The sequence below is a fragment of the Vipera berus genome (assembly GCF_964194415.1).
Source record: "Vipera berus genome assembly, chromosome: 1".
Classification (NCBI taxonomy): Eukaryota; Metazoa; Chordata; class Lepidosauria; order Squamata; family Viperidae; genus Vipera; species Vipera berus.
The window spans coordinates 334,897,525-334,920,330 of record NC_138202.1 but is presented as its reverse complement, the minus strand read 5'-3'; the positions used below and the strand labels follow the sequence as shown (position 1 = coordinate 334,920,330).

General features: G+C 44.1%; 1 protein-coding gene across 3 annotated transcripts in view; it reads left to right on the top strand.

Moving 5' to 3' along the window:
• Window positions 1–22,806, top strand: part of ELP3 (elongator acetyltransferase complex subunit 3) — a 189,001-nt gene that overhangs the window by 78,192 nt on the left and 88,003 nt on the right. For 2 of the 3 annotated variants that reach the window (XM_081345108.1, XM_081345109.1), the window contains exons 13-14: window positions 2,545–2,772; window positions 21,659–21,740. In XM_081345108.1, the coding sequence (XP_081201234.1) occupies window positions 2,545–2,772; window positions 21,659–21,740 (310 nt within the window). Of the gene's footprint in view, window positions 1–2,544; window positions 2,773–21,243; window positions 21,290–21,658; window positions 21,741–22,806 lie in introns of all 3 variants that reach the window. The other variant, XM_081345107.1, reaches the window with a different exon arrangement.

The window sequence follows — 22,806 nt, the reverse complement described above, 5'->3', positions numbered from 1 at the left end:
GAGACAGCACACAAATACGTATTGAAATTATAAAATATATTACAGTATAATCAACTGTGGATGATAATTACAATACCTTTTGTTTCTAGTTACGTATTCCAGCAATATAATAATCCACCATGGAACTCTAGTTCCTGGAGGTAGTTTAGAAGTGCACAAGGTCAAACAAAGTGAAGATCAATCCAGATTAGAGGCTACGGCTATGGAAGATGATCTTTCTGCATGGAGGTGTTCATTCTGTTCTGAGTGAGGAGGCTCAGGTGGCAGCAGAACTCTGGAATGAATCTTAATAACTCGACCAGTAAACTGGTTGCAAGGGAAGAGAGCCAATCTGCACTAGTGGCAGGTTAAAATTTCAAGATGCTTGTGATGAAACCGCCTTTGAAGAAAACTTGCAGAACTGAAAATGTGCCCATTTGAATACTAGTGATACAACTATCAGACTTTATGACAGACAGACAGCACCAGCTGAACTAGTTGCCAGTGTATTGGAAGCTGGTTTAAACTGCAAGTGTTTATTTCATATTTAGACCTTGGAAGAAGATTAAAGTTGAGGGTAAACAACTCAAATTGCATGTTGCCCCCGGAACTGTCTGTCCTGCTGCTGTGATTTGGTTACAAATCTCCACAAAAAAATGCAGTTCGTATAAAAAGTTAGTGGTAGAACTTCATTGATGTACAAATTATCTGTATTAAATCAGTTCATTGATTATAAATCGGTATCTGGAACATTTGCAAAGAGCTGATGGTTATCATTAAATTCCTATATAGCACAACACCAGGATTCATCACACAACTCCTTTTTGGAATTAAATCTGCCTCTCCAGTCTAGTAATCTATAGAAAGCCCCTGAGAGCTCCTCTTCCAGGTGAGAAATACAGGGTATAGATGAATCTTCTCTGTGGTATCCCTGCTTTCTCAAGCTTCCCCGGGAAGTATGTATGGTCCCAACTCTACTTGCATTTTGAAAGGAAATTAAAACAGTTCTATTTTGCTATTAGCTCACGTTGATTGGGGGATTCTATCATAGGATATTATAGCAAATGGATTACGTTAATTAAAAGCAGCAGGGTTATTTTCCATTAGATGTTGGTAGGAAACAAAATTAAAATCTTTAAGCCCTAGTTTATGCTTAAAACGTTAAACTTGAGAAAGCCATAGCATATGAGAGCCATGGTGGCAGAATGGTTAGACTGCAGTATTGCAGGCTAATTCAGCTCACTGCCAGGAGTTCGATCCTGACTGGTTCATGGTTGTCTCAGCCTTCCATCCTTTTGAAGTTGGTAAAATGAGGACCCAGATTGTTGGGGGTGATACGCTGACTTTGTAAACTGCATAGAGACAGCTGTAAAGCACTATGGAGCAGTATATAAGTCTAAGTGCTATTATTATTCCCAACACTCTAGAAAATCCTCAGTTTATATGAAATAACCCAAGTACATCACATCATCTTCTGTATCAAGATTTATGTAGCTTGGCCAGTTATATAACCTGATTATCAGAAGCAACAAGAAGATTTTATAATAGATTAGCAGAAGCAAGGTTGAGTCTAGAATTCAAAGTCCAGTACCAATAGATGTTCAGGAATTTGAGCAACAAAGCAGGAACAAGGTGAAGAAATTTGGGCAGTCTCGGCAAGCATAGCTACATAGAAGAACAAGCTGCCACTGACATTGTGTTTGAATTCTCTCAAGCAGAGGTTTATAAAATGGAAGCTCCTGGCCTCTGCCTAGATAGTATCATAGCTTATCAGAGCTGGATCAGAAAGAGAGCTCCTGGACCTCTTGAAGAAGAGAGGCTATTTGGGAGATGGGACAAGGCAGGAGTTCTTAACAAAATTCCTAAGGAGATACTGTAGGGCTATCTTCAAGTGTTTCCCTGAGAGCAGCAACTGAACTAACCCAACCATAACCAATCAACAATTAATAACTTCATCTTGTGAAAACCTCCAGAAACTTCACAGTATCAGGAGTCAGAACCATCTCTTCAGTCCCAAATTTGAGCTGGCCTAGACCTATTTGTTTCTACATTGCATGTAGTGCAGAAGTGTTCAAAACCTATCTCTTTTTACTTCTGGAGTACTAAGAGCCTAAGAAGAGACTTTGATTAGACAAGCATCCTATTTTTTGTAATATTTTGTTCCCATTTTGTGGCCAGCCATAAGCAAAAAAATGTATATATTGTGGCTAAACACAATGCTTCTTCATAGATTCTCAGCAGAAAGTGTTGACAGGCCACAAATGCTTAGGTCTCTTCTGAGAAGTGTTCTTGTGATTTTCTACAAAAGATGTTTTCATTAAACATTTTAACTTCTGTGAAAAGACAATAATCACACTTTTTGACTCTTATCTGGGTTGTTAAAAATCCATCTATTGTGACCTGCACATAGTGAAAATATTTCATGCTGTTTTTCTCCTGCACAGAGAATTGCCTGCATCACCATGAAATTGGCTTTGGTCTCTTTTGAGTGCTGCCCAGTTTTTAGAGTGTTTACTGTCTAATATCATTTATCAACCTTTTGGCTCTTCTTTCACTTTTGACCAGGTTGAACTGGTCCGGAGAGACTATGTGGCCAATGGTGGTTGGGAGACTTTTCTTGCTTATGAAGATCCTCAACAGGACATTCTGATTGGACTTTTACGTTTGCGGAAGTGTTCGGAGGACACATTCAGACCTGAGCTGAAGGGTGGTGTTTCCATTGTCCGGGAACTCCATGTCTATGGAAGCGTGGTTCCTGTCAGCAGCCGAGATCCCTCTAAATTCCAGCATCAGGTAACTGCAGCTTATTAAAGTAAACAGTAGCAGCAACATGTAGAATTAATCCATTTGACTTTGATGGAGAATTGATTTTTGACCTTTTGAATAGGGTATCATTTTATGATAAATGTAAAAGAAAGTAAAGTCTCCTTTGAGTAAGGCTGAACTCCAGATGATCTTGATTAGGTAATTCTCTTGGCAATAAGATGGATGTAGTTGGTCACTACATTCATTCTAAGGATACTTTTTCAAATTCCTATGATATTTCCTGGTGGTTTCATATCAAAATAAAAATTAAGACTACTTCTGTTTAGGTTTTTGAAATCAGCCAAGACTGGCTACATACTAGCACCTAATTAGGACTTTTTAACTGTAGCATTATTTTTACTCCAATCAATGACATACATGTTATTTCAATAATGTGTCATGATTCCGACTAATGAATTCCTATAGCCTGTATCCTTTCAGTGCTACTTCCTTTGTCTACTCAGATGCTAGTCTCCACTGCTACAGTTTCTTTTGAAAGACTGCATATACTTCCTTGTACAGTGCATACAGGTGAGATGCTAGCAGTTAGTTGCCAGATGTAGACAAATGGTGGCTCCTGGAGTGAGATTTTTTTTATAAAAGTATGAAGAAAACATTTTCCTCTTTTTTATTTTGTCAAGGGTTATGGTGGAAAAATCAGAAATTAGATATAAAAATATTTCATAATTCTTTAATAATAATAATAATAATAATAATAATAATAATAATAATAATAATAATAATAACAGTAATAGTAATAATAATAATAATAGTAGTAGTAATAATAATGAAGAAGAAGAAGAAGAAGAAGAAGAAGAAGAAGAAGAAGAAGAAGAAGAAGAAGAAGAAGAAGAAAAAGAAAAAGAAGAAGTTGGAAAGGACCTTGGAGGTCATCTAGTCCAACCCCCTGCTCAAGCAGGAAACCCTATACCATTTTGGACAAGTGGCTGGCCAGTCTCTTCTTAAAAACTTCCAGTGTTGGAGCATTCACCACTTCTGGAGGCAGGTTGTTCCACTGGTTAATTGTTCTAACTGTCAGGAAGTTTCTCCTTAGTTCTAGGTTGCTTCTCTCCTTAATTAGTTTCCATCCGTTGCTTCTTGTCCTGCTTTCAGGTGCTTTGGAGAATAGCTTGACTCCCTCTTCTTTGTGGCAGCCCCTGAGATATTGGAACACTGCTATCATGTCACCCCTCACCCTTCTCTTCGTTAAACTACACATACCCAATTCCAGCAACTGTTCCCTATATGTTTTAGCCTCCAGTCCCCCAATCATCTTTGTTGCCCTTCTCTGTACCCTTTCTAGAGTCTCAACATCTTTTTTACATCGTGGTGACCCAAACTGGATACAGTATTACAGGTGTGGCCTTACCAAGGCATTGTAAACTGGTATTAGTACTTCACGTGAAGTATATAAGAATTAATATTTTTTTCCCCTTGGGTTGAGAAAAATGCCTTTTATAACACGTTTTAAACAGGCTATGTAATGTAAATGTTTCTCAGTAGCAGTTTCCTCATTGTTTGAACAATAATTCCTGTATATTCGAGTGCTGCGTAGCAGAGTGAGTGCCTGTTACTCGTCCCAGCTTCTGCCACCCTAGCAGTTCGAAAGCACGTAAAAATGCAAGTAGAAAAATAGGGACCACTACGGTGGGAAGGTAACAGCGTTCCGTGCGCCTTTGGTGTCCAGGCCACATGACCACAGAGACGTCCTCGGACAAGCGCTGGCTCTTCGGCTTTGAAACGGAGATGAGTACCGGCCCCAAGAGTTGGAAACAACTAGCACGCATGTGCGGGGGAACCTTTACCTTTACCTTTATGTATACTTGCTTTCTCTAATATTGGTATATTAGCAGTTTTTTTCTACAGGAATCAGAAAGATGTTCTTTACTGGCATATTTTGCAGTAAATCCCAGTGAACTTTATTTATTAATTTTTATGCCTCATGTGACTAAAATTTTTTTAAATAACTCTGAATTATCTTTGACACCAGTGGTCAACCACTTCCTTGCTAGAGACTTTGTGTAAAATTGCTATTAATTACTAATACCAATAGAATTAATTGTTGGAGCATCTGATTGACATGTGTCATTGTTTCTTATGGATCTATTCCATTGTCTTCTAATTTGATATTTTCCATGTGTCTTCATCAACTACAACTGCCATAATTTTCTTCCATACGTGAGAGAAGACTAGATTATATATATATTTTTGTGTGTGTGTGTGTGCGTGTGCGTGCATCTTTGAGTCAGTATTTACTCCTAATGATTCCCTTCACAAGCCCCTGCAGTTTTCCTGGCAATATCGCGTCTGCAGATAACCGCCCGGCCGCCCTGTTCAGGGTGACCCGCTCCCTTCTTAATCAGGAGGTGAGGGAGGAGCCCTTGCAGGGTCGTGCCGAGGAGTTTAGCCTACATCTGTCGGACAAAATCGCTCCAGAGTCTGACGGAGGTGACACGAGCGGTCTTGGTGATGTTATCTGGGAAGAGTTCGACCCTGTGACTCCGGAAGATGTGGACAGGATCATGGGGAAGCTGAGCTCCACCACGTGTTTATTGGACCCATGCCTCTCCTGGCTGGTCTATGCAGCTCGGGAGGGGACACGAGGCTGGCTCCAGGCAGTGATAACTGCTTCTTTGAGTAAGGGTAGCTTTCCTGCCGCCTTGAAGGAGGCGGTGGTGAGGCCCCTCCTCAAGAAGCCTGCCCTGGACCCGGCTATTTTGAATAACTATCGTCCGGTCTCCAACCTTTGCTTTCTTGCGAAGGTTGTTGAGAGCGTGGTGGCGCATCAGCTCCCTCTGTTCCTGGAGGAAGCGGATTATCTGGACCCGTACCAATCGGGCTTTAGGCCTGGGTACAGCACGGAGACGGCATTGGTCGCGCTGGTGAATGATCTCTGGCGGGCTCGGGACGGGTTGTTCCTCTGTCCTAGTCCTATTAGACCTCTCAGCGGCTTTCGATACCATCGACCATGGTATCTTACTGCGGCGCCTCAGGGGGTTGGGAGTGGGGGGCACTGTTCTCCAGTGGTTCTCCTCCTACCTCCTGGGACGTTCGCAGTTGCTGCTGACAGGAGGGCAGAGGTCGGCCTCGAGGCCTCTCGTTTGTGGAGTTCCTCGGGTTGGTCCTCTCGCCTCTCCTGTTCAACATCTATATGAAGCCGCTGGGTGAGATCATTCGTGGTTTTGGAGTGGGGTATCATCAGTACGCCGATGATACCCAGCTTTTCATCTCTACCCCAAACCACTCCAGTGATGCCCTCGATGTGATGTCCCATTGCCTAGAGGCGGTTCGGGTCTGGATGGGGAGGAACAGGCTTCAGCTCAATCCCGACAAGACCGAGTGTTTGTACATTCCGGCATCTCGGGAAATTCAGTCCATTCCATCTTTAACCATGGGGGTGAGGTGTTACCCCCCATAGATAGGGCTCGCAACTTGGGTGTCCTCCTGGATTCACAGCTCAGTTTGGAAGACCATGGAGGAGCTGTGACCAGGGGGGCTTTTGCCCAGGTTCACCTAGTGCGCCAGTTGCGACCCTATCTGGACTGGGATGCCCTGCGTACAGTCACTCATGCGCTCGTGACCTCTCGTATAGACTACTGCAATGCTCTGTACATGGGGCTGCCCTTGAGGACCACTCGGAGGCTTCAGCTGGTGCAGAATGCGGCTGCGCGAATTGTGATGGGGGTCTCCTGATACTCCCATGTAACACCTCTTCTCCGCGAGCTGCATTGGTTTCCAGTTGCCCTCCGGGTGAGATTCAAGGTGCTGGTGATGACCTATAAAGCCCTAAATGGCATGGGTCCGGATTACTTACGGGAGCACCTGCTGCCGGCGTCATCTTCCCTTCGTCCTGTGCGCTCCCACAGAGAGGGCCTCCTCAGGGTGCCGTCAGTCAGAGAGTGTCGGCTTGCGGCCCCCAGGGGGAGAGCATTCTCTGTGGGCGCGCCAGCCCTTTGGAATCAATTACCGGTTGAGCTCCGGATGGCTCCTGACCTTCGCTCTTTCTGCCGTGATCTGAAAACCTATTTATTTGAACAGGCCGGCCTGGTTTAAGGGTTTGGGGTATTTTTAATTATTTATTGTTAGGGCTTAATTAATTTAATTTTATTTTAACTTTTGTATGTAATGCTTTTACTGCCCTGTACACCGCCCTGAGTCCTTCGGGAGAAGGGCGGTATAGAAATTCAATTAATAAATAATAAATAAATAAATATTTTGGAAGTGGTTTGCTATTCCTTTCGTCCTAGGGCTGAGAGAAAGTGACTAGTTCATCTACTGGCTTTGTGCCTAAGACAGGACTAGAACTCAAAGCGTCCCATTTTCCAGGATGGTGCCTTAACCATTACGCCAAACTGGCTCTCTTTTTCTATAATTTGGCTTCGCTAAGGTGAGTTCTTACCTTATCTATTTCTGGATTGATATCAGGTGCAACCAAATAATGACATAGAACGATCCAGCTAAAGCTCAGTTCTTTATTTGCTTATACCAAATAGACAGAATCTTACCATACTTAACCTATGCTACTCTAATCCTAATGCATATACTCTGGGAGATGGTAGCTATCCTTATTCTCTTTCTCTGATCCAGCTCTGGGTTGTGTTGTCTCTTGTCTCATCGCCTCTGCTTGGAATGTACTCCCTTCTTCATGACAAACCTTAACCCTTTCATTCTAGTCCATCACACTCCCCCCTTCCCTTTAGCAGACACATTCCATTACATCTATAGATAGACTTTGTGGAGATGATCTTCACTATTTACATTTTTGTTATGGCACTAAAACTAGTATATTGGCAAGGATATTTCCAGCTTGACTTTCTCCATGACGCTCTGTTTTTCTGGGTAGCGGAAATTTCTTTTTGCTTATTGGTTCATTCAACCCTAGGGGAGCCTTCACTTACACTATGTTGGTAAGACCCAGATTGCCTATGTCAAGCCCAGATATGATAACATCCATGGAATAAGTTCTCGCCTTATCAGCCGTGGTGGTGAAGTGGTTAGAATGCAGTATTGCAGGCTAATTCTATTTTTTTCAAATTTTATTGATTTTCTAACATTACATATTCTAATATTTGAAAAACAGCGTGGTGGCTGGGTAGTAGTAATTCAATTACATACAGATATCATAAGTACAGATTTCAAATTGCTACCATAAACATTTCCTCTCTTTTTCCCTTCATATATACTGTCTATTTGTAAATTTAAAGACAGGTTTTATCCTATCAATCACATAGAAAATAACTTTCTTACATATAGCCATAGTTTTTAGTTTACACATATTCTACCGTATATACTTGAGTATAAGCCGAATTTTTCAGCCCACTTTTTGGGCTGAAAAATTCCACTTCGGCTTATACTCCAGTCAACAAAAAAAACTTACCGAGGACTTGTGCGCGGCCGAGGCTTTGGTGCTTCCGGGATCGCCCGCACCTCTCCCAAGCCACCGCCGTCCGAGACCTGCCGAAGTTTGGGGAGGTTTGGGGAGGTGCGCGCGCACCTCCCCAAACTCCGCGCCTTGCCTGCCTGCTTCTTTCTGCAGCGGAAAGAAGCAGGCAGGCAGGGCGCGGAGGAACGGAGACTTGCCGACGTTTGGGGAGGTTTGGGCGCCTCCCCAAACCTCGGCAGGTCTCCGTTCCTCCGCGCAGACCTGCCGACGTTTGGGGAGGTTTGGGCGCCTCCCCAAACCTCGGCAGGTCTCCGTTCCTCCTGCCGACCTTTGGGGAGGTTTGGGCGCCTCCCCAAACCTCGGCAGGTCTCCGTTCCTCCTGCCGACCTTTGGGGAGGTTTGGGCGCCTCCCCAAACCTCGGCAGGTCTCCGTTCCTCCTGCCGACCTTTGGGGAGGTTTGGGCGCCTCCCCAAACCTCGGCAGGTCTCCGTTCCTCCTGCCGACCTTTGGGGAGGTTTGGGCGCCTCCCCAAACCTCGGCAGGTCTCCGTTCCTCCTGCCGACCTTTGGGGAGGTTTGGGCGCCTCCCCAAACCTCGGCAGGTCTCCGTTCCTCCTGCCGACCTTTGGGGAGGTTTGGGCGCCTCCCCAAACCTCCCCAGGTCTCCGTTCCTCCTGCCGACCTTTGGGGAGGTTTGGGCGCCTCCCCAAACCTCCCCAGGTCTCCGTTCCTCCTGCCGACCTTTGGGGAGGTTTGGGCGCCTCCCCAAACCTCGGCAGGTCTCCGTTCCTCCTGCCGACCTTTGGGGAGGTTTGGGCGCCTCCCCAAACCTCGGCAGGTCTCCGTTCCTGTTTGGGGAGGTTTGGGCGCCTCCCCAAACCTCCCCAAACCTCGGCAGGTCTCCGTTCCTCCGCGCAGACCTGCCGACCTTTGGGGAGGTTTGGGCGCCTCCCCAAACGTCCCCAAACCTCGGCAGGTCTCCGTTCCTGTTTGGGGAGGTTTGGGCGCCTCCCCAAACCTCGGCAGGTCTCCGTTCCTCCGCGCAGACCTGCCGACCTTTGGGGAGGTTTGGGTGCCTCCCCAAACGTCCCCAAACCTCGGCAGGTCTCCGTTCCTGTTTGGGGAGGTTTGGGCGCCTCCCCAAACCTCCCCAAACCTCGGCAGGTCTCCGTTCCTCCGCGCAGACCTGCCGACCTTTGGGGAGGTTTGGGCGCCTCCCCAAACGTCCCCAAACCTCGGCAGGTCTCCGTTCCTGTTTGGGGAGGTTTGGGCGCCTCCCCAAACCTCCCCAAACCTCGGCAGGTCTCCGTTCCTCCGCGCAGACCTGCCGACCTTTGGGGAGGTTTGGGCGCCTCCCCAAACGTCCCCAAACCTCGGCAGGTCTCCGTTCCTGTTTGGGGAGGTTTGGGCGCCTCCCCAAACCTCCCCAAACCTCGGCAGGTCTCCGTTCCTCCGCGCAGACCTGCCGACCTTTGGGGAGGTTTGGGCGCCTCCCCAAACGTCCCCAAACCTCGGCAGGTCTCCGTTCCTGTTTGGGGAGGTTTGGGCGCCTCCCCAAACGTCCCCAAACCTCGGCAGGTCTCCGTTCCTCCGCGCAGACCTGCCGACCTTTGGGGAGGTTTGGGCGCCTCCCCAAACCTCCCCAAACCTCGGCAGGTCTCCGTTCTTCCTGCCGACCTTTGGGGAGGTTTGGGCGCCTCCCCAAACCTCCCCAAACGTCGGCAGGTCTGCGCGGAGGAACGGAGACCTGCCGAGGTTTGGGGAGGCGCCCAAACCTCCCCAAACAGGAACGGAGACCTGCCGAGGTTTGGGGAGGTTTGGGGAGGCGCCCAAACCTCCCCAAAGGTCGGCAGGTCTGCGCGGAGGAACGGAGACCTGCCGAGGTTTGGGGAGGTTTGGGGAGGCGCCCAAACCTCCCCAAACAGGAACGGAGACCTGCCGAGGTTTGGGGACGTTTGGGGAGGCGCCCAAACCTCCCCAAACGTTGGCAGGTCTGCGCGGAGGAACGGACACCTGCCGAGGTTTGGGGAGGTTTGGGGAGGCGCCCAAACCTCCCCAAACAGGAACGGAGACCTGCCGAGGTTTGGGGACGTTTGGGGAGGCGCCCAAACCTCCCCAAAGGTCGGCAGGTCTGCGCGGAGGAACGGAGACCTGCCGAGGTTTGGGGAGGTTTGGGGAGGCGCCCAAACCTCCCCAAACAGGAACGGAGACCTGCCGAGGTTTGGGGAGGTTTGGGGAGGCGCCCAAACCTCCCCAAACGTCGGCAGGTCTGCGCGGAGGAACGGAGACCTGCCGAGGTTTGGGGAGGTTTGGGGAGGCGCCCAAACCTCCCCAAACAGGAACGGAGACCTGCCGAGGTTTGGGGACGTTTGGGGAGGCGCCCAAACCTCCCCAAAGGTCGGCAGGTCTGCGCGGAGGAACGGAGACCTGCCGAGGTTTGGGGAGGCGCCCAAACCTCCCCAAAGGTCGGCAGGAGGAACGGAGACCTGCCGAGGTTTGGGGAGGTTTGGGGAGGCGCCCAAACCTCCCCAAAGGTCGGCAGGAGGAACGGAGACCTGCCGAGGTTTGGGGAGGCGCCCAAACCTCCCCAAAGGTCGGCAGGAGGAACGGAGACCTGGGGAGGTTTGGGGAGGCGCCCAAACCTCCCCAAAGGTCGGCAGGAGGAACGGAGACCTGCCGAGGTTTGGGGAGGCGCCCAAACCTCCCCAAAGGTCGGCAGGAGGAACGGAGACCTGCCGAGGTTTGGGGAGGCGCCCAAACCTCCCCAAAGGTCGGCAGGAGGAACGGAGACCTGCCGAGGTTTGGGGAGGTTTGGGGAGGCGCCCAAACCTCCCCAAAGGTCGGCAGGAGGAACGGAGACCTGCCGAGGTTTGGGGAGGTTTGGGGAGGCGCCCAAACCTCCCCAAAGGTCGGCAGGAGGAACGGAGACCTGCCGAGGTTTGGGGAGGCGCCCAAACCTCCCCAAAGGTCGGCAGGAGGAACGGAGACCTGCCGAGGTTTGGGGAGGCGCCCAAACCTCCCCAAAGGTCGGCAGGAGGAACGGAGACCTGGGGAGGTTTGGGGAGGCGCCCAAACCTCCCCAAAGGTCGGCAGGAGGAACGGAGACCTGCCGAGGTTTGGGGAGGCGCCCAAACCTCCCCAAAGGTCGGCAGGAGGAACGGAGACCTGCCGAGGTTTGGGGAGGCGCCCAAACCTCCCCAAAGGTCGGCAGGAGGAACGGAGACCTGCCGAGGTTTGGGGAGGTTTGGGGAGGCGCCCAAACCTCCCCAAAGGTCGGCAGGAGGAACGGAGACCTGCCGAGGTTTGGGGAGGTTTGGGGAGGCGCCCAAACCTCCCCAAAGGTCGGCAGGAGGAACGGAGACCTGCCGAGGTTTGGGGAGGTTTGGGGAGGCGCCCAAACCTCCCCAAAGGTCGGCAGGAGGAACGGAGACCTGCCGACGAGCCGCGGCCACACAGGGTATTCCTGTGTATTCAGGCTTGCAGAACGGCGGATCGGCTTATACTCGAGTCAATAACTTTTTCCAGTTTTTGGGGGTGAAATTGGGGGTCTCGGCTTATACTCGAGTCGGCTTATACTCAAGTATATACGGTAATTGTTTTAACATACAATCTTTTAGACAATGACCTAATAGATTTTTCAATTTTAATTTCCACTAACATTTAGATTTAACGTTTGATATTTATCATTCCCAAGTTTTTTATTCATCTATCACTATTTCTCACAAAATCTAATATTCAAAATACACATCCCATTTACTTAACTTCTCACCCTCTATGTCAACAAATTAAGGATACAATATGATATCCTTTTTGCTAATTTTCAGGGTTTTTTTAAGTAGTAATCAAAATTTATTTTTTATTTCAGTATTTCATACTTCCTCTTTGTATCTGCTATCTCTTGCTTAAACTGATAATTTTTGTTTTTAACATTCCATATAGACCTATTTATTACTTTCAACAATAAGCTTTTAGCTTATCTACATTATTCACCTTTACATGACCTTTATGCATAAATCAATATTCAAATTAGCTATTAGTATTTATACTGCTAAATTTTAATGACTAAATTTTTTTTCTTTATCTCAGTTCAGAACAATGTCTTGTGTTCAATATACACATCTTATCTATTTAAGTACATTCTGTTTCATTTTTCAATAAGATGGTCAAAACTCCATTCTTCTTGAGTCTTATTCTGCCTTTTTTCCTTTGCCAAATCATCTTCCATGTCCTTGTTTTTGGGTCATCGAACCAATCTCCTTGTAATATCATGTATATTAATTGATATTGGCAAAACCATCCGGTCACCATTTTTTAGAGGACTTGTAGGTCTAGTGGGTCATCTCTTTATTCTTCCATATTGACGTGGTTGTTCTGAATTGTTTGTCTTCTCATCCAACTGTTCTTTTTCTAGATCCTCTAGTTCCTTCTGAGTTGTATAAGAAACCTTTTTCTTTTTCCAAGTTGTCAATGTCTTTTCTGGATTTTCAAATATCAATATTTGTTTAATAGTAGATTCTTCTGTCATCGTATTTGAATGTTTCATTTTTTTCTATTGTATTTTGTATAGATGGTTCTTTAGTTATGGTCAAAGTTTGGGCTTTCGTATCTAGGCTGTCTTCTTGTTCCTTCCCATATCCTTAGTATTTCATTGGTTGTGGTAAGAATTTGGATTAGTGTTTTCAACATAGCGAGAGTTTGTTGATCTTCATCCATAAATAAATTTTGTTCCTGGTCTTTTTCCATATTGGTATTTTAAGCTAAAGGCTTTACACTTAGAAAATCCAAAAGAGAGAATTTTTTTTCTAGGCAGGGAACACAAAGTCTTTCACAGCTGTTGTTTCAAAGTTCTCAAGATTATGTATCTTATCTATTTCCCTGGGCAGTCAGCCAGGCCCCTTTTAAAGTTTCCCTTTGAGTCCCAAAGATGTCTTAATCTTTTCAGTTTTTCTTTTCTTTTTTCATAAGAAAGAATCCAGATTTCCAACAGAAGTAGGCAATGAAAAATAAGAAATAAAAAATCTTTCAGTCTACATGCTTTGAGAAATAAAGTTCCAATTGGGATTCAGTTACTTTTTCAATGTTTAAAACGGCCCTGGGTATTTAGTCACCGCTCTTTCCAGAGGGAGGGCTAAAGTCCCCCTTCCCTCACCGCAAGGGGGAAAATGCTTAGCAGCTTAAGGAGGTACAGAAAGTAATTAGGGTGTAAAAGAGGTAGATCTCACCCAGTCTCTTCTGCACTGCTTTAAGAGTTGCCTGGAAAATGTGACTTCAGCTGTTCACAGCCTAGTGACAAGCCATAATGGCTGGTCCTTTCATCTGCTGGTTTGGAGGGATCGCCAGACCTAACGGGAGAGTTGCAGGTCTCCTGTGATCCAGCAAGCACCCCTCCTTGGGACAGGGGAGAGAGAGCAGGTCTCCCAGCTGTCCATAGCGGCTGCGTGGCAAACCGGAAGCCTAATTCTGTTGACTGCCAGCAGTTTGATTCTCACCGGCTCAAGGTTGACTCAGCTTTCCATTCTTCCGAGGTTGGTAAAATGAGGACCCAGATGGTTGGGGACAATACACTGACTCTGTAAACTCTTTAGAGAGGGCTATAAAGTACTGTGAAGCGGTATATAAGTCTAAGTACTATTGCTATTGCCTTTCTGTATTAAATGTGTGTTTTCACAATGTGTTTATAGTGCATTTCCTTTCCTTTACCTCAATTTTGTGCCGTGTGGGCTGTGCAGCTGCTTCCCATCATTGCCTTTTTTCTCTCAATAAATGGAATACAATTAAGTAAATACTAAATTAAGTGTCTCTTGGATGTGATCATTAGTTCACCACCTTTGAGCTTTTAGCCAGAATAGAGAAATTATCAGCATGCACTTTATATACCTAATGTGTTAGGTTCAAATCATTATGATTTAAAAAGAGGTGTTTTGAAGTAGATTTTTTTCCCCGCTGTATGTGCATTAGAATGTGACTTCTGTTTGATGGTAATAACCCTGGGCAATGAGGCAGTAGCAATAGAGAGTAGGGGGAAGGAGCAGAAAATGAATTCTTATTTCCCGAAAGTGAAATTTCAAAAGCCAGGAGTGGAAAAAGGGGTTGACGCACATGGAAGACAGGAGAGAGAAAAATCAATTGAATAAAGCTAGCACTAATGAAGTGAAATAGACTGGAAACGAGGTCCTAGGTGCATGACGCACAAAGATGGACTGGAGGAATGTAGCTGCAATACCCCAGAAATTACACTATTTTCTTCTCCTCCCACCCTTGACATTCATAGAACACATAGAACATTTCATAGCACATAGGTCATGTAAAGCTGTACCAATTTATGGATAGATCTTCTTGGAAAAATGGACTGGATTCTTTCCTCTAACTCAGGGGTGTCAAACTGCCGGCCCGTCATGATGAAACCACGCCCACCCCATTGCCGGCAATGGGGAAAAAGCTCAGATCCATCACACGACGTCACGTGATGTTGCGAATTTGACATGTCTGCTCTAACTCTTTTTCTCTATATTGATCTATTCCTGCTGGTACAACTAAGCAACAGAAAAACATGTTGAGCAGAATTGGTTCAACTTCACTATTCTTCCTAGGCTGCCATGACCAGCCATTTTGGCTACTGCTCTGCTGCCAAGTCACCACCCATTTATAAAGTTGACATAACTCTCTGCTATCTCATTTTACATTAATCAAAATCTCAATGTGAAATCAACAAATATACCCAAATGTTTGGATCCTGCTCCCTTCGTACCCTTAAATAGTCTGTCTGTTTTTCAGCCAGCTGTGCCATCATGTGCTCTACAGTTGTTGAGAAAGTCAATTCCTACACAATTAGGCATTTTTGGATATATGTCAGGCCATTGTTAAAGCTGGTTTAGTTTAAATAAAACAAGTAATCCCTTTGTGAGCCAAACAGTGTTTTGCTCTCTTCTTTGTATTTAGTAAATAATGCAAATAATACTCTGATGTGTCATGATTTAGGCAGGTGGGAAATCAAGCTGTCTTATTAGCAACATTTCCAAGCATTTCTTAAAATGAAGGACAATATCAGAAAACGTAATTCTCTCATTCTAGTTGCCCCATGTTTCAAAAGATGCTACTTTAAGAACTTGAAGATGTAATGTCCTCTGCATAGCTTAATACACCAATAGGAAGAATGAAAAACATAAATCTCCCACCAAAGATTCTACTCCAGTATACTTGCCTTTTCTCTTAGTTGATAAAGGGAAATAACAATGATTAGGGAGATTTAGATTTAAATCCACCCCTTGGTCCAGTCCAATCTGTTGCGCAAGACTTTAGATCAAAAGGGGGGAAATGGAGGATAGAATACTGTATATGAGTAGTCTTTGACTTACCACCACAACTGAGACCAGAATTTCTGTTGCTAAGCCTTAACAACCTTTTTTACTATTGTTGTTAAGCGAATCACATGATTGTTAAGTGAAGCTTGCAAATGGTGACTATATGACCCTGGGATGCTGCAACCATCATAAATACATGCCAGTTGTCAAGTGCCCAAACTTTGATCATGTGAACATGATGCTACGATGGTCGTAAGTATGAGGACCGGTTGCAAGTCATTTTTTTCAGTGCTGTTTTAACTTTGAATGGGCATTAAACAGATGGTTGTAAGTTGAGGACTACCTGTACACCTTCGTGAGAGTTCTAGAAAGAAAGATGGGCACAAATATAACTAATTTTACCTGTCCCTTTTTCTTTTCATCTTAAAGCATGTGAAATTATGCAGTTTTACCCAGAAATAGAACCTTTCATGACCATAGGTGTTCCCCTGTCATGATTTCTCATTTAATTGACATGGTTGTCATGGTGAAAAGGCTTGAGGGAGCTTTGTAAAAAATAGTTTTATTTTTGGAGCCACATTATATGTTCATAAACATAACATGATGATTGTAACTGTATTGCCTTTTAAAAGGCTTCCTTATCTGATAAGTCAGTTGCAGAAAATAATTGATCCTATTTATAACAAGGTACATTTAAGAGCTAAGATATTCTTCTACAATGCTCTTTAGATGCCATTCCTTTTATTTTTAAGTTGGACTGCCCATCTTAAACTTGAAGATAAAATCACAAAAATCAATTCCTTAGACCATTTCAGATCCTTCCTGAGCTGAAGCTATTTGGGGTTGGTTAGATAGACAGGAATAACACGACAACACTGTAGGAAAACGAAATGGTAATTCTGTTCATAGTGGCTATTGATAAATACCAATTTTGTGTGCATTAATTGTTTTGAACGGAGCGTGGTTTGGTTTCCTATACAAAGTGAATTGTGTGACTGGCAGTTGAATCATATGTAATATTATGAATGAAACAAATGAAGCCCAGTAGTGTACATTGACATTACTGGATCCTGCAACAAGGATACCAGTGTACAAGAGGATGCCACTAGTGGAAAATTGCTTTTCTTACAGCATTTGTTTGTTCTGCATCTTTCTTAGATGTGTGTATTGTTAATATGTTATCATTTGGGATTGGACAATTGTCTCTAAGAAAGTACAGGCTTATCATTAAGATTGGAAAGGGTTTAGTTCCAGGCTGAGTTGAATCTCATATGTCTGAATTGGGTTTTAGTTGAGAGCTAGATGGAACAAGTGATGTTCTGTCATTTTGTTTTCTAAATCTCTCCTATAGTGGGTTATTCTAGCGGACCAGCCTGGACTTGCTGATCAGGTTTTTTTTCCAGTTCACTGGCTGGATATGGCAGTTTGAGAAAAATCCAATGTAAATTGCTGTGAATCTCTTCTTCATGGGTGGGCAGATAACAGCCACAACACACACAGAGAGAATATCATACTGCCAAAATTAAGTGATAAAATAACCAAAGATGGAATTGGTTTGCTTCTCAGAAGTTTCCTGTTCTTACCTAAAATTAAAAAAACCTGAAACAACTGCCCAAAGGCCATAAAAAAAATCTCAGCCCCCTGCTCCTCCATGTGACGTTACCACATCCACAGAGGATTTGTAAAAAGGTTAAATCGTGACAACTGGCCCAACGCTTATTAAACTGAGACGTTTCACTATTCATCCAAGTAACTTTTTCAGTCAAATGAAAATTTTGGTTAGGCATAGAATCTACATTTACATATCCTAGAGGACCTCTTGTACTCCTTCAGAAGACAACGGTAGTGGTTCGCAGCCTGGGGAAACTCTTTTCTTCTGCTCCTGATAATAGTTAAATAGTTTCTGCTATATTCCAGGAATCTGGAAGTACATTGTTTAGTATAGTGGGCAAAAGTATTTAGATAATAGATAATAGGATTTCAGTAGTATACTGTATATAGCATGTTTGCACCTTAGGCAGTCCTGAAATTTAATTAATTACAAGGCTTCTAGCATAATTGAGGCAAAACTAACTCTGTACATATATACCATTCACTGTTGGGGTAGGCAACATTGTGGATAGGGTTATCCACAATGCAGAAAAACAGTAAGAAGCAATAGACAAAGAAAGACAGGGAAGAAAAATTATATGAATCTAGTTTATACCAAGAGCATTCACTGTACCTTTCCACGCATTTCTGTCCTTGTTAACCAACCTTGCTTCCGTTACATGGGTGAAAATTACAATTTATGTATTTGTCCATAAATATATTTTAAAAACAGCATGAGATCACATATCTTTGTCTTATTCCCCAATCAAAAACTGAACATCTAATTAAGCATTTCATTTCACCATATTAGAGTCGTTGGATAAAAGGTGGGTGGCAAATTAAACTTAGAAATAAATAAATATTCAGCAATTAATCTCAAACTGTTATTTTCATTTCATCATTTGCTTTCTCTAAACCATTAAGCCTGCAGTAAACTTTCTCCCATTCATACTTTCTCAGTGAGTTACTAAAGTGCCAAAATCTGGTCACTACCTACTCCACACAGCATAAAGCCCACACTGCATTTCCCAAGTTTTGCTCATTTTCACTCTTATACTCTTTCCGTTAGATTTTTCTCAAACACTTTCCCAGCAGACATAGCAAGTTACCTCTCAGGTTTGCATTCAATGCTGTTATCTTTTCTTGTGTATATGGGAAGAGTCAAGGTATTCTTCCAGTTGTCATACATAGATGTAGTCTTCACAATCATATAGCAATAGCACTTACGGTATACACCATTTCATAGGGCTTTACAACAGAGGTCCCCAACATTTGGGCACCAGGGACCGGTTATGTGGAGAGAGATTTTTCCGCAGACCAGAGGGGGCATGGTTTTGTGTGCTCCCTGCATCCTGTAGATGGGGCTTTCCTTGTTTGTGCAGACAAGTTGCAAGCATGCCACGCTGCAGTACTGGTCCATGGACCAGGGTTTGGGGACCCCTGCTTTACAGCATTCTGAGTAGTTTACAAATGTCAGCATATTGCAGAATTAGCCTTCAATACTACATTCTAACAATTGCTCCACCCTGGCTTATATTAAACAAGTTGCACAGCCACTCCATGACCAAACCATATCCATTTTTTAAATATTTTTCTAATTGCCCCATCTACACTTGCAGGCTTACTATTCTTCAGCATTTTCATTGCCTTTGTTCTTCATCTCTTTTTTTTCCTGGACACTTAATACAATATTCACTTCAGTTTGTATTTCAACATACTTATTTCATTCCCATATAAATCCCTAAAATACTCCTTCATCATTCTCTTATTTCATCTTCCTTCCACATCATTTGATTTCTATTATTTTTAATTCCTTTCACTATGTTGGAGGCTCATTGTTTAGTCCCCATCACCTAAATTATTATTTCCATTAAAATCACTCTGCCTTTTCTCTGCTTCTTAATCTTATTTCTTGTTCTTTCACTATCCCTTGAAACTATATTTTATCCTCTATTGACATGCAATATTTTTCATTCTCATTTTTTGCATTAATATTCCCTTACAGTAATTGCATTTCCAGAACCTTTTTATTTCTGCAGGCCAACAAAGATCTTTGTTCATTTTTCTGCAGACAACTGTCTGATATTCTATAAAATAATCCCTTCTACTCTGTTCCAAGTGGGTACCACACCCTCTTTCTACGTTTTGTCAGGAAATTTAAAAAATATTTTTAATAGTTTTTATACATTATGATTAATATTTCCTCTTTCTGCATGCATTCTGCTTTCACTCCTGTTTTCACATCTTTCTTTTCCTTCCATGTCTATTTTCCCAGAAATATTCCTGACTTTACCAAAAAAAAATGGTCTGTCCCATATCCAGAATATCTCATTACCAATGTAGCTTTCATTGATGTTTCGTCTTTCATTATAAGCAAACATATCAATAATATTTTCTATTAATTTATTTTCCATTTGCAAAACTGACTAATGTGTAAATAACATATTTGAAACAATATCTTTCTCTGAGCCATCACCAAGCCATCACATTCTCATCCATTCTTGTATTTCAAGATGGCACAATTTGTTTTTAGATTGTTTCCACCCATCCATTCATTTCATCTAACAGAATAATACTTACCTTTGGATTGCATTGATTTAAAATGTTGTCCAATTTTCCCCCAAAACTCATGCTTGGTCCTTCCATTATCATATTATTCATCAAAACATGCTTTCATCAAACTATGAATTCTTACTTTGAGACACAGCCACAAAGTCATGGATAATATCAATTCATATTTTCTGACATAGATTTTAGTTCCCTTATTCATTTCCTTATGTATATATTTCGACTTTGCAAGATTGGACCACTTTTATTCAAGTCTAATTATATCTTTTCCCTTTTAGTTCCACAAACACTTAACATATCCACAGTCAACCTTCAGTTTATGGACTTTGATTTCAAATGTAACAGGCAAAAATCTAAGGTTACACTTTATTGTTTGCAAATCAATCTGAACAATGCACATACATTATCTAAGTTTTATGTACATAGTGTACAGTTTACAGACTCTATGTACATTTTACTCATGCATAAAATCCCATTAATGGACACTAGGCTTTAACAGATTTGCAATTAGTCTGTTAAATCAAGCATTTAGTCTATTTTTATTTCTTCATTTCATTCGTTAAGTCACATTCTTCACTTTTACTGCTTTTAAAAAGTTATATGGTTCCATATGTCCTGAATTTCACTAGTGTGGCCTTAACATTGCTAGTGGGTGTGTCTGCCTGTCATAGGTTTGGAGGAAGGAACGAAATTTTCTAGCCACCCACACTCCTGCAGAAATACACATATATTATTTTTCTCTAAACTACAGTAATGTTTATTACTAAAATCTCATGTGACCTGCTGGATCAGCACTGTTATGGCAATCCATGCCACATCCCTATGTAACCTCTCCGACCTATGCAGTGTCTCTTGCCCACCTCCACATACCCTCCCCAACCTGCACAGCACCTCTTTTGCACTTTCCTGACCCATGCGGTGTCTCTCGCTCACCTGTGCAGCACAGATCTGGAAGGGTGCAAGGGCATACTTACGATTGTATGAGATGTGCTGGGTGGGTTAGGAAGGGTGCTCAAGAGGTGCTGTAGGGATTGGGGAGGATGTTTGTGGGTGGAGCCCAAGTTGGGAATGGTATGTGCGAGGTGTTGCACAATAGTCAGGAAGGTGTATGGGACTGCAGCAGGGTTGGGGACAGGTGGGGGTGGGAGAGATGGCATGGGTAGGGAAGGGGACACAGAGATGTGATGCAAGTCAAGCAGAGTGCATAGGGGTGCAGGAGAGGAATTGCAGGGGTCATAGAGGGCACTCAAGGATGTGGTGCAAGTGCCCTGCCTTTTCACTAAAACTTAGACATGCCTGGTCTCAGGCATTTAATTAAGTTGCTTCTAGGGTTGATGTGGCACTTTGAAGGGTTTAGCATGTAGGGAAAAAGCTTTAACTTTCAGATTACTTGACATTTCTTTCCCAATCGGGGCATCTCACTCTGCCATACTGCCTATAGATCCTGACCTTCTGACATCCATTATGGCTTTGTTCAAATGAGGCTTTCAGGCTGTCATTTTAGAAAGATAGAGAAAATACAGACTAGATTATGAGCCTGAGTCATAGCAGTGCTGTAGGCAGCATTATTTGCTAATGCTAAATATTGTATCTATTTCAATTGCTCGTGTTCTGTAGGTGCCAATGTTATCCAATCAAGCTCCCATTATTCTTTCTATGCAAGGTAGGAGCTCTAGAGACAATCTTACAAGCCAACGTGGTGGGCATTCATGTACTAGTTCAGAGGGACATATGTTCTACTGATAAAGGATGTCCCAACGTTCTCCTTTCTGTTTTTTATTCTCATTTGTTTGTTTGTTTTTTCCTGTAACAGATCCGTGCAGCTATCCCATAAGAGCTGGTGTATTTGTTAAAAACAAGGAAATGCTTGAGTTATTTTCAATCATTTTTTTCCTTTTCCTCAATCCTATCTGCCTTTCCATAGTTTGCTATATTACCTTCTAAGTGTTCTGCCAGCTAATCTCTAAATTATAAGCTCCCTGTATTCTGGAAACTGAACATTTCCTGCCTTTGTACTATTTTTTTTCTCCAGGGATTTGGGATGCTGCTTATGGAGGAGGCAGAGAGAATCGCCAAAGAAGAGCATGGCTCATGGAAGATAGCTGTCATTTCAGGTAATACACTACTAGCAACTATGTACCGTGTTTCCCCAAAAATAAGCCAGGGTCTTATATTTAATTTCAGTCCAAAAGACCCATTAGGGCTTATTTTTGGAGGCTGTCTTATTTTTTTTCACCACAAGGCCCAGCATGGCCGGTGCCCCGCCCCACCAGGCGATTCAGATTTCCCTCGGTGGGGGAGGAAGGCTTTGGAAACTGCCTTTTCATTTACATTCATCATTAATATTGTAATCCGTCCCTTTATTTTTTTAAAAAAATGATTTGTGTTTATCACAATTAGCCTCCTTGATCACCAATGGGAAGGCATGGTGTGAATTCTGTGCATGAGCCACGGAAAAGCAGACACTCTCACCCTCAAAGCTCATGCTACCTCCTTGCTCAGGGCGCACCACCGCTTTATGTGAACGTTCAACTTTGTGGCTCAGCCAAACTCTTCAGATGCAGCAGGCCGCAGTTCCTGTCAGCTTCAGGAAGCCTAGGCGATGGAAACCTTAGGCCAGTCTCCTCGCAGCTGAAACAATCCAGCTTGCCCGGGGTCAGGTTGGCTGTCGCCGGAGGTGTGGCCCATCCCCGTCCTCCAGCTCCGCCGCACATGCGGGACGATCCTCCCTTGACGGCCAACCTGACCCTGGCCGAGTTTACAGGGAGAGGCTGCGCATTGCAGGAGGACAACTGCAAAGGGCGCGTGTGGATCCCTGCAGTTCCTGGAGGCTCCTAGCGCTGTTTCCGGTGCCACTTGGTTTCCCATCCCACCCCAACCAGGCTGATCTGGTGGGCGGGATTGCCTTCCGCCTTCCCCGCCGCTGCATTGGCAGCTGACGCTGCCCTCCCGAGAGGCGACACAGTGATTGGACAGCGGCCATGCTAGGAATGGGAATAGAACATCCCTCAAACCTCAGCCATCCTGTCCACGGCACACTGCAGCTGATCCGAAGCACTGCCTCAAACAGCAAGGCAGACGCACACACTGACGTGGTGCCAAAACCAGCGTGTGGATCCCTGCAGCTCCTGGAGCCTTGATGATGAATGTAAATGAAAAGGCAGTCTCCAAAGCCTTACT